Below are 19,818 nucleotides of genomic sequence, written 5' to 3' on the forward strand. Positions count from 1 at the left end.
GTTATGAATTATAAAGTAAATAATTATCTCCATAAAATCATATCCGTTTTCTCCATACCCTTTAAAAAATAATTCGGACCCTAGAATAAACTCTGTAAACTTGAACTCCAAATCTTCACAGTAACATCACCTATCTAAATTTTAAAGGCTAAAATCTTATTGAAAAATCAGATGGAACTTTATTATAGGGTCGCGAATCAAATTTAAAACCATAAATTTAAAGCTAAAACAACAGTAATATAAAATACTTTTTGAATTTCTTTTTAAATTTTTAAACATTTGGATTTACACCTGGGTGAAGAGGTTTAGTTACCCTTAAATTTCTTGATAGCCCAATACGAAGCCGTCCGGATATTTGCACTTTATCTGTATAAGAACAAGATGAATTGGTGACAGGTACTGATGGTTTCACCGAAGTTTCTAATATAAAAACATAACAAAAATAAAATTTAAATAATGTATGTATTATATTTTCAGTTTTAATGTTTAAAAGATGTTTTTACTTTAGAATAAAAAAAGTAGTGTTTAATTTGTAACATCAGTTAGCAATAACTAAACAGAAAAAAAGCACAGCTCAAGCAGAAATCGATTGAAAAAATTAGAAACATTTAAAAAGAAATAAAAATATGATTAAAAAAAAATAAAGAAAGATCCAGAAAGCCTTAGAATTTCAATAATATTGAAATTTTTTTAATAAACTGCATTTTAAATAATGCGGCATTTTAGATAATGCGCTAATGCGCTTTTATTTTATATACATTTAATATAACACAGGAATGCTGTTTGACAATCTAAAATTTGTATGAAAATAAAAAAAATATCTAAATATAATTTTTACCTTTCTTAGGCTGAAGATCATTTAAACTTTTTCCTGTGACTTTCTTACTTTTTCTATTTAAATCTTGTTTAGTTGACATCAAATCTTAATAAAAACAATAAATCTTAATAACTAATTATCATCAAAGTCTTCATTAACTCTTAAGCTTCTAATTTAATAAACATTTAAAAAATAAACATTGTTTGTTTTGACATTAAATCATTATAACAAAATGTTAAAAAAACAAATTAAGTTTAAATTACATTAAAAAACAAATAAAAATCCTAAATACCATTATTTTCTTCTAACTCAACTTTAACATCTTGCAAACGTGAAACTAAACATTTTTCATTTTTACAATAAGATGTTTTATGAACAAAAAGAAGCTCAAAGCTAAAATTTATTCAAAACTTGAAAAAAACTCATTCAAATACAATCATTAGATCATACAATCACATAATCGTACAATCATACAAGCAAAAAAGTATACAATGTAACACTAAACTAAGCTTCAGTGACATTTTTATATAAAAAATAATGTTTCATAAAATTCATGGTGACAAAACTTTATGATTGTATATAAAAATGAAATATGGAATAAAGAAAAAATATTAAAAGTTTAATGGAAAATGTCACATAATTTATGCAATATTTACTTATTTAGATATTAGATACTTAGATATTTACTTAGATATTTTTCTTACAACAATCCTTTTTTTTTTTTTTTAACATCTTCACTTCAAACAAGGCCAACAACCAACCACCATTAGAGTTAGAAGTTACTGAAAGAGAAAAGATGAAGTTAAGAAGCAAGATAACTATTAACAGACAGCTAAAAAGATTGCAAGTTATATGAATCAGAAAAACAAGATAAAGGGAGAAAATTCCAAAGAACTGATGTTTGAAGAAAAAAACTAGACAAAAAAAGAATTTTTGGAGTATTTAGGAAGTCACAGTAAAAAGATGAGACTTAATTAAATAACGAGTAACACACGAATGAATTTTAGTAGATCGCACAAGAGACGCTAGCTCTTTAGAGCAGCGCCCATTATCGCATTTATAGAAAAGAGCAAGAGAACCAACATTAAAACAAAGTGACAATGGTTGAAGGTTGGCTACAAGAGCAGGTCTAACTAAGTTTACAATAGGTTTTTGCATCTTATCTAAATGGATATCATTCAAAGATCTGCTCTAGATATGGCAACAGTATTCCACACAAGGATGGATTTGAGATTTATAGAGATAAAGAATAGATTTATAGAGATAAAGAGTCCAGAGATTTACAGAGATAAAGAGTCCAGAGTGATAAAGAGATGTAACCTTAGCAGATGCTAGTTTTGCAATGGATTTGATATATGGTTTTCAAGAAAAATTGAAAGAAAGTGTTAATCCTAGAAGACGAAGAGTAGATGACTCATCAAGTGCATTCTAGATCGAGGATCTAGGTAATTGTGATAAAGATTAGCTGAAAAAAATGAGTTTTATCAGAATTAAAGTTTACTAGCCACTGAGAGCCTCATGCAGTAGCAGAAGCAAGATCCTTTTTAAGTTCAAATTTCCCCTCCAAGCAATCAGAGAGTGTTGGCTTCTTATCAAGACAAGAACTTTTAGCAGTAGTATCATCAGCAAACAATGCCACCTTAAATGTGAGAATTCCCAGAAGATTGATAATGTAAATTAAAAAAAGTATAGGACCAAGGATAGAACTTTGAGGAGCCCCTAAAGTCATATGAAATGAAAAAAAGTACTTTCCATCGAGGACAATTTTTACACTACAACTGATAAGGAAGGATTCAATAATCTTAAAAATGTTACCTTATACACCGTAAGAAGAGAGCTTATGTAGAAGATTAGCATACCAAACTTTATCAAAAGCTTTTGAAATGTTGAGAGCAATAGCCCTAACCTCTCCACATCTAATGCGCCATAAAACCTATTGGTTATTACCCTTAAGAAATCAGCAGAATGAGATAATTGAAATCCATATTGATAAACAGAAAGTAAGTTATTCAAGATGAGAGATTAAGTATTTGTTAATTAAAGACTCAAAAACCTTGCTTATGATAGTAAGAAGACTAATGGGACAGTAGTTAGACGAGTCAGATCGCTCTCTGGAATATTTGAAAATAAGGATAACAGAGGCCGCTTTCCAGCAGTATGAAGCTGGAGTGATAATGTCAAGCAATTTTTAATTTTTATTTTAAGATAACAAAATTCTCTTTGACATTTATCAAAAGTGCATTTAAAAATTATAATTTAAAATCTTTAAGACTTAATTTCAAGCATAAAAAAGTTGTAATAAATGAATTACTTTGAAAAATCCCATTGTCCACTATTTATTAGTTTTAAGTTATGAATGGAGTATTGTTTCATTAACTAAATGGAGAGAATGGTTCTCGTTATGGTTTTCGAGAATGGTTCTCGAACCAGCTCATTCTCTTAATTTTTATAAACTTACTTTTTTTTTAGCAATAAAAATGGACGCTATAACCAGTTTTTATCAATTATCTCAAAACAAGGTTGTGTGGTCATATGGGGTTTTTCAAATAAGTGATTCAAATGTAATGCCTTGTGTAATCTCTATTCTCCTGTAACACCTAATAAAATGATTTCTGCCTATAAACTATTTTGATAAAATATTTTTTTAAAAAAGATTTTAACCTATTTTTAACAAAAATGTCACTACCATTTAAACCTTTTTGTTTAAAAAAATGCTTTTCAAAATCCTAAAATTACCAACTAAATTTCCCGATGTTGTTAGAATATCATCTTTTTCTTCTTCTTCGTTGGTGTCTTTTTCGTCGTTATCTTTCTCTTCGTCTTCATCTTTCTCTTCCTCTGTATAAAATATTACCTTAAAGCTATTACCTTAACCCTTGAAAAAGATAAAAACAGCAATATAACCAAATATGATATAAAAAATACTCTAATTCCTAACAAGTATGTTAAATATGTTAGTTATTCCTGTGACATTTTTTTTTTTTTTTTAAATGAAAGATTAGTTCTTACTTCAGTTACATTTGGTCTGCTTTTAAAAGCAAACACAGCTTGACACAATCTTTCTTATCATACACAGCAAAGTAAAAAAACATTTGCTTGTTGTTCTTTGTAGAGTTTAATTTTAGAATTTAATAGTTAATATAAATAATATAAAATATTAACTGAATGATGAATGCAATGTTCAGTTATTAATTTGCTGTTTGTTTGTTTTTTTCTTTTCACTGAAATATAGAGTCTGTTTAGATCTACAAAGTCAAAATGTAAAATAGCTGTTTAGAAGTCCAAAGTTAATATGTAAAATAGACTTAAAAATCATCAACAACAAAATTTTTAGTACAGTTCTTTTTTAAGTTCCTCATTTAAATAGGTAAAAATTTAGGTTCTAACTAAAACTAGAGTTTTAGTTGTTAACTAAAAACTATACAGTTTTCATTGCTAACTGAAACTGTTACAGTTTTGGTTGTTAATTAAAACTGTTACCAGGAGAGGTAAATACATTAAAAAGTAGAGGGGTGAATACAGTAAAAAAAAAAAAAAAAAAAATTAAAAATTCCAATTATTTTTATATTTTGAATCTAGCTACTTTATATTTATATATACTTTTAGCATATTCATTAAAACATTTTTAAATTTTCATCTTGGATTTGAATTACTTGTCAACAAAAGCAGCTACTACTAGTTTTTAGTAAACGACCAGGACCCCTGCTAAAAATAAGACTTTTTGTTGTTAGCTGGGGCTAGAAATAAATTTATAATTCTTTATATATTATAATTTTATACTTACATTTACTTTTTATTAAATTCTAGCATATATTTATGGCAGTATTTAATAAATAGTGACAGATACAGTAAAAGGATGCAACTTGTTGAATAAGAAGCCTAGTAAGAATGAGTTTTGGTTTATTGTAATAGAGATGATAGCTCGTTTGAGTATTGAGCTCAAATGAGCTATCATCTCATATAATCTAACATGATTAGAGAAGCTATAATCTCGTTTAATAATCTAACATGATTAGAGAAACAGCATAAAAGAGGAAGACTAAAGACTGCTGCTGCTGCTGAAGATGATAATGATGATGATGATGATGATGATGATGATGATGATGATGATGATGATGATGATGATGATGATGATGATGATGATGATGACAATAACGATGATGATGACGATGATAATGATGATAATGATGATGGTGATGATGATGATCATGATCATGATGATCATGTTGATCATAATGTTTATAAATGCATATATATACAAAAACAAACATAAATTTTGAAAAAAAAAATGTACTTTAGGATGTATAAATGTTTATGCAACCCCGGTCACACACCCAGCCCCGGCCTCGGTCAACCCCAGTTGTTTGCTACTAGTTTTTTATTTATAAAAAAAAAATTAAATATTTAAGAATTACTTTTGGTCTTTTATTTATAGAGGGAAAATATGTATGATAAGATGAGCAAACAAAAAGTAAAAAAAGTTTGTTGTTGTTTTTTGTATATAATTTTGTATATAAGTTTGTTGTAGTTAAATATTTATATTTATTTTTTGTATATACTTTTTTTTTGTTTGTCTGTTTGCTTATTGTATACTTTCTCATTTAGTTATTTTATCAAGTACAGTACATGGTTTTTGGTAGTCATGGTAGCAACTTATTTTAATTGTCTTTTAGTCTGCTATGTAAAGCTATGTTACATAGTAGTAATATTATCCATATATATTTTTCACGTGTATATAAAATAATATGTGTACAAAAAATTTAGTAGAATATGAAGAAGTTTGAGTTAATAAAAAGTAAAATACAGTAGCTTTTTTTTTTTCCAGATAAATAAAAAAAATATTTTAAACATTTTTTGGCTTAAGCCAGCAGTAGCGCTACAAACCATTCCCTAAAAACTTGCTTCACTAAAAACCCTGACTCCCTGTTTATAATTATATTTTATTAAATGAAAACCTTTTTTTGACTTCTTTAATTTTTCTTCAACTGGAAGTGTGTCTGGAATATCATCTTCTTCTATAAAAAATAACACTTCATATTATATAAACTATAAAACTTTTAATGTATAAAGAAAATTTTTAAATAAAAAGCTCAACTTTATTCTCTAAAAAAATTTTTTTAATTTATATATAAATTATTATTATAATTATTTAAAGTATTTTAATTTAGATAAATCAATTTTATTTATTCCAGGCAAATAAAATAAAGTCTAAAATAACTTTTTTAATTCTCAAAACAAAGTTAAAAACCATAGAAAAAAACTAGATATAAAAAACATTTTTTTATTGTGAAATATTAAATTTAAAAGTGTATAAATAAAAACAAAAATACAATAAAAATATACAAAAATTAAGATATGAAAAAGAGTAAACAAAATAGTAAAAAAAATTTCGGGAATAAAATAAAATATCTCTGTAACCAACTAGGAGTGTGTATGTATATATATATATATATATACATATATATATATATATATATATATATATATATATATATATATATATTCTTTAAAATTAAATAACACCTCGTAGTTAAAGAAACATGACTCAGGGTTTCACGCCTATGGCGTTCATCAGATATTACAAATAATCTTAACAACAACAAAATTTAATTACAAAAAATACTATGCAGTGTCTTTTTTGATGACGATAAAGTTGTTTATAAAAAATTTGTTTTCATGGCGACATTTTGATACCAGCTTAATTCTTTTGTTTAATAAATTCTTTTTTGATGTTATTATGTGATACTTTGCAGTTAGGCAAAGGTTGCATGATTTTCCTTCGAGTTTAAACAGTTGCGTTTTGTCAATGATTTTCTGTGTAATAATAGGATTTGTATAACCCTTTTTTGTAATTTCCCATATAAACTTCGAAAGCTCTGTTGATTTGCTTTGCTTTTGTATTGGAATGAGTTTTTGTGTTTGAACTAATGGTCTTTAAAAGTATTTTCTGTTAGTCCAATATACAGTACTGGACATCGAATTAGGAATTTAATGCATTTTATAGTATTTTATAACAACTTTATTGCAATTCAACAATAAAAACATAAATTGAAAATGAAAATGCAAAAATTGACTTAAATAAGTGAAAACCATGAAAGAATTGTCAGAAATGCATAAATAAAATTGATTGATATAACCACTTAATACTTGGTATGTCCGCCTTAATGCTTTATGACTGCTGAAATACGACGCGGCATTGACTGAATAAATTCGGAGCAAAAGCGATTGATTTGTTTATTGTGGTGCCATGTTTGAATCAATTTTTCTTTTAAGTCTCTTGTATTGGTTAAAGCTGTTTGAATGACCTCTCTTTTGAGTTCATTCCATAGCCCTTCAATGGGATTTAGGTCGGGACTGTTACCAGGCCATTGCAATATGGAAATTTTATTGTCTTTCAAAAATTTCATTATGGATTTGGCAGTATGACATGGAGCCCCCATCTTGCATAAATATTGCATTCCCATTAGGAAACCATGCATTTATTTGGGGTATTAAACAAGTCTTTAGAACGGTTTTGTATTGCTCTTGTCTCATCATTCCTTCCACAAAGTATAATCGTCCAGGCCCTTTTACCGATATCACGCTCCAAAACATTATCTTATGAGGATGTTTGACTGTTTCTTGAAAACATTCCGGAAGATTTGTCTCCTCTCTCTTCCTTCGAACAAATGGTCTTTGTTCAATCATAACTTCCAGCATTGACTCATCAAAAAAACAAACCTATACAAATAAAAGGCTACTGTAACAAACAGATAACTTTTAGTGACGATATAATTTATTGATAATTAAAAATATATTGCAGCATAATAAACATAAATAAATTAATCTCAAGTTATTGCAAACAAACAAATAAGATGCAATTAATTTAATTAACCTAAATAATTTATTTAGGTTGTTGTTTAAGTTATTCACAGTTGTATATGTGTGTAAATTTGTAACTTTGTAATGCTAACCTTAGATCATTCCTTTATTGTCCAATGCGCATGACCGAGAGCTCAACCATATCTCTTGTCCTTCATTGCTGTGGTTAACTTTTTTTATTGGTTTGTAAGCTTTATATCCATTATTAAAAAGGTGTCTTCTAACTGTTCTTGGGTTGACTGTAATTCCTGTCATCGCATTCCATCTTGCGTTAACTCAACAGAAGACTTTTTCCGACCTTTTCGACACAACTGTAAAAGCATCCGATCATTTCTCTTAGTAGTTTTGGTAATACCTCTGCAGTTCTTCCTGTTGGTTTCCACTATTTACATTTTGGCCTCTATTTAGCCTCATTTTTATTTTTCCAACAGTTTAAGGTGAAATTTTGAGTTTTTGAGCAATTTCATTATTCCGAAGTGTGGTATTTTCTAAAAGCAACTTTATCTCATTCTTTGTAGCAGCACTTATATCTAATTTCTTACCCATTTTAATATAAATACTATATTTTTGATATAGATTCTATACTGTTCAATGAGCGATATTAAAAAAATTTAATTATAGCAAGAATTCGAAAAGTTACTCAAACAACAACGATCGGATAATAAAAGCATAGTTTACAATTAATTGTTGTAAAATTTGAAACAAATCATTAAAAATGTTAAAATAATCAAGATTTTACGCAAAAGTATGATACTACCATAGCAACAATAATTGTTAATGTTATATCAGCATAATTGCAGCTGATAATACATAAAAAGTAATAATATCTCCAAGGTAAACATAATATAAATACAGTTTTTAATGATAAACATAAAAATTCCTAATTCGCTGTCCAGTACTGTAATTGAACTCGCTATTTTGTGGTGAAGTTTTTACATTACAGCAGTACACTATATTTTTTTGGAGGCATTTTCCTTCCAAAGGGCTTTGGGAAGTTTGTCAGCAGTTGCAATTTCGGTTGGTTGAGGTGTTAGTACCAGATAAAAATTTTTTATTGTGAGCAGTGATAATATTTTTGATGTTAGGAAAACAGCTATAGCTTACTTTTAAGTTGTTTTTGTCGAAGAGTTTATAAAATTTATGAGATTTCGGAAAGTATTTTTTAACTAAATTTAAGAAAATTCTTGCAACATTTGTTCTTACATTAAGAGCAAAAAGAGGGTTAAACCATAAAATGTTACGTGATCTTGATTTTGATTTTGTTGCGGATTTGGTTTATAACATATTGTTTCTGATAACCATTAGACACCAACGCGTTATCATAAAAAGGTGCAAAAAAATATTTTATCCAACAAAGAAGTTTTTTTCAAAAACTTCTTTGTTGGATAAAATATTCCTAATTCGTTTGGATAACATCGTTGGTATGGATTTGATAGTATTAGGAGGGTGGTTAGAATTAATGTTAATGTGCAGTGGGTGGTCACCTGGTTTTCTGTATGGTCGAAAAGAACAATCCGATAAATTAAATGTAAAATTTAAAAAATTGACAACCTTTAAGTTTAATTTTATTGTTAATTTAGATTGAATTTATTCTTAAAAAGGTTGACAAGAACTTTCTTTATTTTTTCTGATTCTGATCCTTTGACCTTATAAAACCCTGATTGATCCTCTGACCTTATAAAACAGAACAAACCATCATCTCTATACAATCCATATATGTTGCTTATAGTATGCAAGATATAAAGACCGACAAGCTCGCACAGCTCTACCCCGTCAAAACTTCCCATAGCGATGTCAAAGTTTGGGTCACCCACATGTTGTTGTGAACAGTAAAAAGCAAAGATTTTCTAGAGCGATTTATAACGCTAAGTGTTTTGTCTGATATTTCTACATACATACATATATATATATATATATATATATATATATATATATATATATATATATATATATATATATATATATATATATATATATATATATATATATATATATATCTATATATATATGTATATATATATATATATATATATATATATATATATATATATATATATATATATATATATATATATATATATATATATATATATATGTATATATATATATATATATATATATATATATATATATATATATATATTGTGTGTGCGCAAAAACAGTTAGAGAGTTGATTTTTCTATATTTTATTAATAAAAAAGTAAACAAACAAAACTTGATCAATTATATATGCTTCAATATTGTCTTTAACTACTTGCCAACATGTATGCAAATAATGAATGCCCTTTTAATAGAATACTTCGGATATGGAGGCAAAAAAGTCACTCAGGTAAGCTTTTAGTTCAGTCTTGTTTCAAAATTTTACATCATAGATAATTGCTCAACAAACGCAAAGAGCAATTATCAGTTCAAATCTGCTGAATATGCCAAGTGAAGTAATATCTCTCCATTAAAATACAAAAATTTTTGCTCACCTGATTTTGCGATGAGGTTGAAGGTTGTAATGGAGAAAGCAAAATATGTGTTGCTCTAGGCGACCAGTTGAGAGTTTTTGCCAAATGAAAGAAGCTACTGAAAAAGCCATTGAAGTAACTGATCAACCTAAACAAATGTTAATTCACTCAAGTTGCAACTTCACTTTCTTGCAATCTGGGAACAGTTTCTTATATTCATAAACCATTTAAATTGTGAAATGTGTCTGGCTTTAGTGAGCACCTGATTGTACTCCTAGATCAATTTTATTCAATAATTCTATAGTAGAATACAATAGAAGTACTTTAACTTTATTGAGTTGAGACATAAAATCTAGTGATGTAAATTTTCTGGCAAAATTTGTTTCAAAATTTACCTGTAAAATTTACCAGTAAATTTTAAATCAGTAAGGGTAAATTTACCTTGGAAGAAAAATAAAAATTAGTGAAAAAAAATTTCAAAATTTACCAAGCAGTAAATTTTCAAAATTTCCGGTAAATTTTATCTTTGCAATACTAATAAAATCACTATAGAATATCAGTTTATAACATTTAGAAATAACAGTCTTTACCACTTAGAATTTCAGTTTATAGCAGCAGTTACAGAAGTAATTATTAACAACTGTTAAAAAATGAGTTCTGATTTAATGATTGATAATAGTTTTGCATCATCTGCAAATAGTCTACCTGTAATCTCACTAAGCATTTTGTTAGTAAATATGATGAATAATAATTGGCCTAATGCTGAATTCTGAGGGACTCAATTTTCGACTAACTCCCAATCTGAAATAAACTTGCCTAAAATTACTCTTCAATATCGATTGATATCATAGAGTAATTGATACCCCTACAACTTCTCTTAGATATCACACCACACTAAAGTATTATTTCACATTCCTAAAAAATCCACCTTCAAACATAGTCTGTTTGCAAACGGAATCAAATGGTTTAAATAAATTAAGGAAACTCTAGTCAAGGGAATTGCAATTTACAAATACATGAGGTTAAATTTTCTTCTTCTTTCTTTCACAAGGAAGGGTTTGCTACATGCAAAAAAAAGGACTTTATTTAGAAAAAAACAAGTGAACTATTAAAAATGTAATATACTTTTCACTGTATATTTATAACTGTATATTTATAAATACTTATTGTACTGCTATATATAAGTAAAACTAAAATAAAAAAAAGCTAAAAAATACAATTTTAAAAACAATAAATTTATTATTTTAAGCTACTTAAAAATATTACCATCTGAGATGACATAAGTTTTCTTTCTTTTTGTTGTATTCTTATTTTTGTCAGTTTTCTCACCAACCGAAACTTTAATTGCAGTGATGATATCATTTTGGTATAACAAATCAGCATTAGATGTCCTGAATAAAAAACATAATCAAAATATACTTTAGTTAACTTTATTTATAGAATACACATATAAAACATTTTTTTTTTCATTCATTTTGATTTACTCCCAACAAGGTTGCAACCAACCACTATTAAGTTGGGAGTTACTAGAAAAAAGAATACATATAGAGCAAGGATACGGTTGACAGATAACTTAAAGAGTTGAAGGTTGTATGAATCAGGAAAATATGGAAGATGGGAGAGAGTTTCAACGGGTTGAAGTGCGGGGAAAAAAACTAGAGGAATAAAAGTTTTTAGAGCATGTAGGGACAGATACAGTAAAAGAATGAGACTTTACTGAATGACAATTCAAGCGAGAATGAGTTTTAGTTGATGGAACTAGATGATAGCTCCTTTGAGCAGCAACAATGATAGTATTTGTAGAAAAGAGAAAGATATGCAACTTTACCACAATGGGAAAGGGGCTCAACCTTAAAAACACTTCATCTCTTGAAAACACTGGTAATAATATACATAATTCAGAAGAGAAGTTTATTAACACCAAATATAAATTATTTATGTTGAAACAAAAACATTTTCTATAAAATACAAGTCATAAAAGAGAAATCACAGTTCTGGTGGTCAGCATTTTTTGAAACTAATTTTGTCTAATGGTGGTCAGCATTTTTTTACAGTTCTAGATTTTAACTAATTTACAGATCAGCATTTCTCTATAGTTTTTAAAATTTTTTGCATTAACCATTTTATTTTTTAATTTTTTTATAAAAAATGTTCTGATTTAAAAAAAAAATGAGCTGTTGAAGAAAATGTTTAAAAACAGTCTAAATTTAATAAATATAATATATTGTTATTATATATAATTTAAATTTAAAAGAAAAAACTGGTTGCATAAATAAAAAAAGTTTGACCTTTAGTAGTTTTGTCAATTTTTATGCGCTTTTGTTGAAATTAGACTTTTTTTTTTTAAGTTCATGATCACAGCAGTTAATTGGGTTGATAGAATATGAGTTATGAAATAACTCATACTCTATCAACCCAATGAATGCATGTTAAAAACTAAAAGAACTGCAATCAACAGTAATTATGTAATCAAATAAAAAGCAAAAATATTTATAAAGGAAACAAACTACTTTAAGTATGCATTTTATTACTATGGCAACTATCTGCAGACTTTTAAATATGAAATAAAATTAAGATAAAAAACAAAAAAAGTCATGCAAAAGATGCTATTTATTTCATAGTGTTAATAAATCCAAAAAACAATTTTATGTTATTTTGATATAAAACTGTTATGAATACGTTAAAAAAGAATACTACTGCTTTAGAAAAAAACTCAATTAAATTAACCACAAATAACAAGAACTATAATCAGTTGTAACAACCATAAAATATATGTCCATCAAATTAACAAGTACATTTTCTTTGATTGTCACTCTCGGACTGTATTGGAATAAACGCTGACACATTGCCGGAAACAAAATTACATAGTTACAACAAAAACCTATTTAACTATTTAAAGTATTATTTCCATTTTTGTTTCTTTAACATTAGTTTTTAAATCTGCTTTAATATTGTTTTCAAATCTTTGGAAAAGTGGAGGATGCAGATAAAGCAGGAAACTACCTTATATAGAATGAGGAAACTATTGGTGCAGATAATAAAGCTAAAGAACCAAAAAAGTAATTAAACCTAAAGTATTTTAAGTTTATTTTGAGTTATTTAAGAGCAATTGAACAATATAACCACCAAAACAATTATTGAAAAATGTAGAAATTTTATACCAGACTTATCTGAATTCAGGAATCTTTGTAATTTTCTCAAAACATTTTGTGACTTAGGCACTCTCTGAACTAGAGAGTGCCTAAGTCACGGAATTTTTTTTTTTTTTTTTTAATTATTTACCTCCCCAAGGCCGAGGAGGCCACTACAGTCGAGGAGGCTACTTTTTGTGGTTACAACCCTCTCTCAACTCTATAACTCCGAAACACTAACCTTGACGAACAAGGCCGCTGCGCGGAGAAACAAGTTGAGCGCGGTACTACCAGGGACGTGGTGGGGATCGAACTTGGAACTTCTCGCTTATGAGGCGAGCGCTCTACCACTACACCACTACCGCAACTCCTGTTGATACTGTTTCACATGACATTAATTATTTATTTTTTCCTCATTGCAGACTAATTTCAAAAGTTAAAGCGTATGGTGTATGAGGTTTGGCACTCTTATAGTTAAAAACACTTTTGCTAACAGAAGTTTAGGATTGCTATAAGATGTTTCAACATGAATTGAAGTTTTCTACTGTTCCTCAAAGTTCTATCTATTCTAAGGACAACTATTCTTATTATTTTATATAAAAGATTTTTTTATAGTCTGTAACTAATAGGAGCTGAGTGCAGATGACACAAAAACCATGTCTATTGGTTTTTCTGTATAAAATAACGACATGATTTAAACTTTAGAATGTGATTGAAACTTGCAATACGTGGACACAAGATTTATTTCTTAGTTTTTATTGACAAGTGTTTTATAAATTATGCACTATACGGGTATATGAACAAAGCGATTCAATTCTTATAAATGGTTTTAAACTGAGTACATCTGAGTCAAAAACAAACTTAAAAGTATTTTTTTTCTCATAACTCGAAATAGAACTCGAAATAAAAAAATTTAGAATTTTCAAGTGCAAGCAATGCAAATTGTATTTTGGACATCATTAAAAAAGCATTTGTTCAATCTGAAATGGAACTTTTAAAATATTTTTGTCTATATTTCATCTGACCATTGAGTTGCTGTGCCAATTGAAGCAAAAATATTGTGTAAAAAAATTGGGTCTGTAAGGGGGTTTGCGATGTTTGTAGTGAAGCAGGCACAAATGGCAAAGTATTTTTACATAAACATACAAAAGCATAGTGAAGCAAAACATAGTGAAGCAAAATGGCAATGATATTTATCTGATGGATAAACTAATTATTGGTGCTGTGTCTCTTGAAAACACTGGTAATAATATACATAATTCAGAAGAGAAGTTTATTAACACCAAATATAAATTATTTAAATAAATAAAAATAAATAAAAAACATATTCTATAAAATACAAGTCATAAAAGAGAAATCACAGTTCTGGTGGTCAGCATTTTTTGAAACTAATTTTGTCTAATGGTGGTCAGCATTTTTTCACAGTTCTAGATTTTAACTAATTCACAGATCAGCATTTTTTTCTCTATAGTTTTCAAAAATTTTTGCATTAAACATTTTTTTTTTATTTTTTTATAAAAAATGTTCTGATTTTAAAAAAAAAATGAGCTGTTAAAGAAAATGTTTAAAAGCAGTCTAAATTTAATAAATATAATATATTGTTATTATATATAATTTAAATTTAAAAGAAAAAACTGGTTGCATAAATAAAAAAAGTTTGAGTTCAATAGTGAAAAATAATCCATGAAGAATTATAATAAAGTAGAGGACTCATTAATAGTGTTACCATTCATCAATATTGAACAGTATTGCAGCAATTAATAGCAATAAAAAACTGAGTTCAAGCTAAAATTCACTGACCAAAGCAAGTGCCAGGTTGCCGCAGAATAGTAATCACATTCAATATCAGCTGCCATTTCTAATCAATAAAAATGTGAAGACTTTTTGTATACAAGAGTATGTAGTTGTTTAATCAGCAAATAGAGTCACTTTATAAATACAATTTTCAGAAAGATCATTAATATAAATAAAAACACAGAATCAAGGATGAAACCTTGGAGTGCCCCAGAGGTTATTGAAAATGAAAGAGGAAGAAGAATTAGAAAAAAAAATCATCTATTAATTAAAAAAAATTTCTCAAATACAACATGTGAATAGAGCTTACTTAATAATAGCATGCCAGATTATATTATAAGCCCTTAATATGATAAATAGCTTCACCCCTTTCATTTATACAAAAAATAAAAATTTTGAAAAAAGTAAATAAAAAGTTTATGCCATAGCCATGCGACTGTTGAAGTTTTTGTGAATCAAAGCATAATAAATAGATTAAAAGATGAAACAGCTGAAATTAAATTGATCTCACAAAAATCAAATAGGTCAGATGAATTTCACAAAAATCAAATGGGTCAGATGAATTTCACAAAAATCAAATGGGTCAGATGAATTTCACAAAAATCAAATGGGTCAGATGAATTTCACAAAAATCAAATGGGTCAGATGAATTTAAAGAAATTATACAGATAAAAGTATTTCAAAGAATTTTTGATCTTGTATTTGAAAAAGAGGTATTTAACCACTATTAATAACATTAATAGTAATATTATTAGGTGTCCCAACTTCTCAAGGATAGTTTTTCATTGAGTATATCAACTGTGCATAATTTAAAAAAATGAATTATTTAAAGTTAAAAAAGTTTTAAAAATTTGCTAAGTTGTCATGAAATGAAAATTTTATGTTTTAATTTATAAAAACCTTGTTTTTCTCTTTGTTTCTTTTAATGCTTCTGACTTTTTTAAATCTCTTTGTAATTTTTTGGCTTTTGTTTTTTGAGGTGGAGTGCCTTCTTGGAAATCATCTAAAACCAACATAAAACACCATCACTAAATAACTATTAATATTAGTTTTTTGTTTGTTTTAAAATAACTATTACATTTTAGTTAATATTTCTTTTTATTTCTTTTTTTGTTGTTGTAAAACTCAAAAAAATATCTTACCATCTTCATCAGAATTCCCATTTGCACTGTCAAATTTACTATAATCAACTTTCACCACATTCCTTTAAAATATTAACATTGCTGTATGTGTTAACATTGCTGTATGTATTCAAAATATCATAATTGTTATATATATTCAAAATATTAATATTATTATATTATAAATATTGTATGTAACATAAAGATGCCAAAAAGAATCCATGGCAAAATTTTTTCAATTTTTAATCAAAAATTAGACAAAAGAAAAACAATCAAAAGATGAAACTTTTTTTCGACTTTAAATCAATAAACCTTTTATTAACTCGATAAACCTTTGACATGTTTTTAAGTCAAACAGTATCTTTTAAAATAGCAAGATAAATAACAAACCAACTAGCAATTAATGTTCTAAACATATAAATGACCGACTTTCAGTATAAACCTACATTTGCTAATTTTTGTGCAGTGTAATGTTTTTTTTTAATTCACATAACTCTTCTTTTTTTTTAATAATTGTTAAATAAGTACTTAGGTAAAAATTTATTAGTACTTAAGAACAAACTCAATATGTTTTACAACTGAATTACACCATATCAAGCTTATTTGACAGTCCATGACTTTATTATTACATTTCAACCATAAGGCACACAATTAGCTGAGCTGATTACAATAAATAAAAATTCATACTAAAGTTCTTCTTGCGATGAAAAAGTGTATTTATTATTATTAGTTAGTTATAGTTATAACAGTTATTATTACTTTATAGGGCACTAACAACAATTTACATCAATTTAAGTTCAATTTGCGTACAAAACAACATCAACAACATAAAAAATAAATACTCTTTGTTTCAGTGAAAAATTACAGCTTTTACTATTTAAAACATAAAAAATATACACATATCTTTTTTAAAACAGCGCAATTTACAATAATAATATATTTGTATATTGTATTTAAACATTACATTCGAAAATGGGTTAATTCTAAGTGCAATTCACAAACCAATACCACACCATTGGCAAAATAAATTTAAAAAGAAACTTGTTGATGACACAGAACTCAGTATTATTAAACTAGATAAAGAGCAGAACAAGGGTTCACATCAATATTATATTCTTTTTCTCAGGCACTATTGATAATGCATTTCTGCATTTTGTTTAATAAGAAAGATTAACTTTATTAAAATAAAAAAGCACTTGATTTTAATAGTCAAATTTGTTTATCTACCAATTAGAGCAGTCAGGTATCAATTTTATACTTACATAAAAAGTACTATGAATGCCCTGACATTGACAACCCACTATGTAACCACATAATGGTTACATAGTGTGTTGTAACCATATAGTGAGTTTTGAGTTTATTAAAGATGGTGAAACTTAATATATTATCATTAAAGGTGAATTTTTAGCATTGGCATATAGTTTAGAAAGTTGCAAAAGAAATTTTTATGGAATGTCCTAACCTAATTGTTGCAGTTGACCACAAACAATTAGTTCAAATATTTAATGATCAGAACCAGTTAGCTTTTACCCAAATTTGTTTTAAATCTGCTTTAATTAAGCTGCCTAGAAATCTGTAACAATTTATAATTTTATTTTTGTATAAATTTTACCATTATGTATAGTTTTATTTTTATCTTATATTTTTATCATTAATTTAGATTATTGTACTTTACTATAATTTTTCAAATATTTGAACTAATCATAAAAATTTATCACAAAGCCCAAAAGGACTTCAATTTCTAAACTGAATATCCCTTAAACATTTTTTATACTTAACAAGTATATTAAGAATATTAGCTAAAAGAATCATTGTTGAAGGTTCAAAAAACTATTATAAATCTTAAATCTTTCTTGACCAGGATAATATTGTTTGACTAAGGTTAATTTTAAAAAGTGCTAAATGAGTGATTATTCTAATTAGCAACAGGAAGATTTTAGAACCTTTTTTAAAAAGAAACATTTTAGATTGAAAGAAATGTATTAAGAACCATATATTTCAATTAAAATTTTAATGAAACTATAAAATTTTATAGAATTTTTACAGAATCATTAATTGAATCTACATACCATAATCTACTGCAACTGTTACAAACAGGTTTTCAAGAAGAAAAAAATAATATAACTGGAATTATCTTGGAAGAACACTATAATATTTAATTGTTTTGTTATATAAATATAGGTTCTGCTTGTTAGCTATGCATAATCTATAAAACAATAAATGACTCACTATTTACTCCAATTAAACTAAGGCCAAAGCAATTAAAAACCAAAATCTAACCTTAAAGAAAAATACCATAACATACTATTGAGGTGAACAAGCTACTCTATGAATCATTAACTTTGGCACTGAAAAAATCTTTACAAGCTTCTTCAAATAAAGGTTTTTAGTATTTTAAAGTAAAAATTCATATCATAAAGTTATAATATTTTTTGCTTTGTTTGCTATACCTGGTATTTAAAATGTTCAGGTTTGTTTGTTTTGTTGATGCCCAAGCATTGGTACACCTTAACCATACCAATGGTTAGACATCAACAAGACACTAATGCTTGAGCATAAACAAGACACTAATGCTTGGACATTAACAAGACACCTAAGGCTTAAGTTGATTATTATTTATTACATTATGTAAATAATTAAAGTTAATTATTATTTGATACATGTTAATACATTTAATTTAATGATAAATTAAGTTGCATTAATTTTTTATAGCTTAATTTAATAAGAATATTCCTTTTTTATTTTTCATAATTTATTTTTGTTATTAGATTATAATGAATTTCATTGTAATATTACACAAAAGAAATTTTATTATCACAAAACAACTTACCTTCTGCCCATTGTTGCTAATATAATATCATTATTATTGTTGCAACCTCATTATATTCTTAACTACATAACTTTAGTAACGAGAAATCTGCAAAAATAAAACATTATAATGAGTTTATGGCTTTATTTATAATATTTATAAAACTTTAAATAAAAAAGCACTGTATACATCAATATTAACTACAAACATCACGGTTGTAAATTTCCCGCAAAAATTATTTCAAACACTGTGGTTTCGGTATTTAATATTTTTTGTCTATTAAATTTTAATGTAAAACAATTTTTTACAAAAAGCATATCTATGTACAACATGGGTAAAAAAAAAAAAAAAAAAAAAAAAAAAAAAAAAAAAATATATATATATATATATATATATATATATATATATATATATATATATATACATATATATATTCTGAGTTTTTTTGTTTTTTTTTTTGAGAAAAGTCTATCACGTTCTATATTATACTATATAAACTATTCACGTTAGTCTGCGCATTAATAACACATTGTTAACCCATAGCTAAAGCTTTATTAACACATATCAACGCATTACTTTGAATTATAACGCGACGTTTGTTCATAACTTACGCATTGCTAAATCTAAAAAATTTTGTTAAAAAATCTTTTTAAACTGAATTGGTTGAGAATTTAACCTTATAACAACACATAAAAAAAGTATAGGCCACTTTGCTTGCACATCATAAGAGTAATCAAGAAAGAGTTAAATTTTTCTTTTACAGTTATTCAGAAAAATATTGTTTAATAATATCTTATATCTTTCAACAGATTATCATTTATAATTTTAACTC

The 19,818-nt window shown here is 26.6% G+C and overlaps 1 protein-coding gene across 2 annotated transcripts; it reads right to left on the reverse strand.

Annotated features, from left to right (window-relative positions):
• Window positions 1-240: 240 nt before the first annotated feature.
• Window positions 241-19,249, reverse strand: LOC100213193 (uncharacterized). Of its 2 annotated transcripts, none has more exons than XM_065790474.1 (10): window positions 19,176-19,249; window positions 19,008-19,094; window positions 16,199-16,260; window positions 15,957-16,059; window positions 11,398-11,522; window positions 5,773-5,832; window positions 3,554-3,637; window positions 1,110-1,154; window positions 839-922; window positions 241-420 (listed from the first exon to the last, which is right to left on the reverse strand). In XM_065790474.1, exons 2-10 carry the CDS (start codon window positions 19,016-19,018, stop codon window positions 272-274), a joined length of 723 nt encoding a protein of 240 aa, XP_065646546.1. In that variant the 5' UTR covers window positions 19,019-19,094; window positions 19,176-19,249; the 3' UTR covers window positions 241-271. The 2 variants fall into 2 exon arrangements, with proteins under 2 accessions (XP_065646546.1, XP_065646545.1); XM_065790473.1 differs by having other exon boundaries at window positions 3,554-3,655; window positions 19,176-19,248.
• Window positions 19,250-19,818: the final 569 nt, after the last annotated feature.

This window comes from Hydra vulgaris, chromosome 02, assembly GCF_038396675.1.
Source record: "Hydra vulgaris chromosome 02, alternate assembly HydraT2T_AEP".
In the NCBI taxonomy this organism is placed as follows: Eukaryota; Metazoa; Cnidaria; class Hydrozoa; order Anthoathecata; family Hydridae; genus Hydra; species Hydra vulgaris.

Excerpts from the sequence above, each read along its gene's own strand:
- LOC100213193 (XM_065790473.1), bottom strand. Across the intron at positions 923-1,109 it reads TGAGTTAGAAGAAAATAATG|ATTTGATGTCAACTAAACAA; the intron begins GTATTTAGGATT and ends GTTTTTATTAAG. Across the intron at positions 421-838 it reads TGATCTTCAGCCTAAGAAAG|AAACTTCGGTGAAACCATCA; the intron begins GTAAAAATTATA and ends TTTTTATATTAG.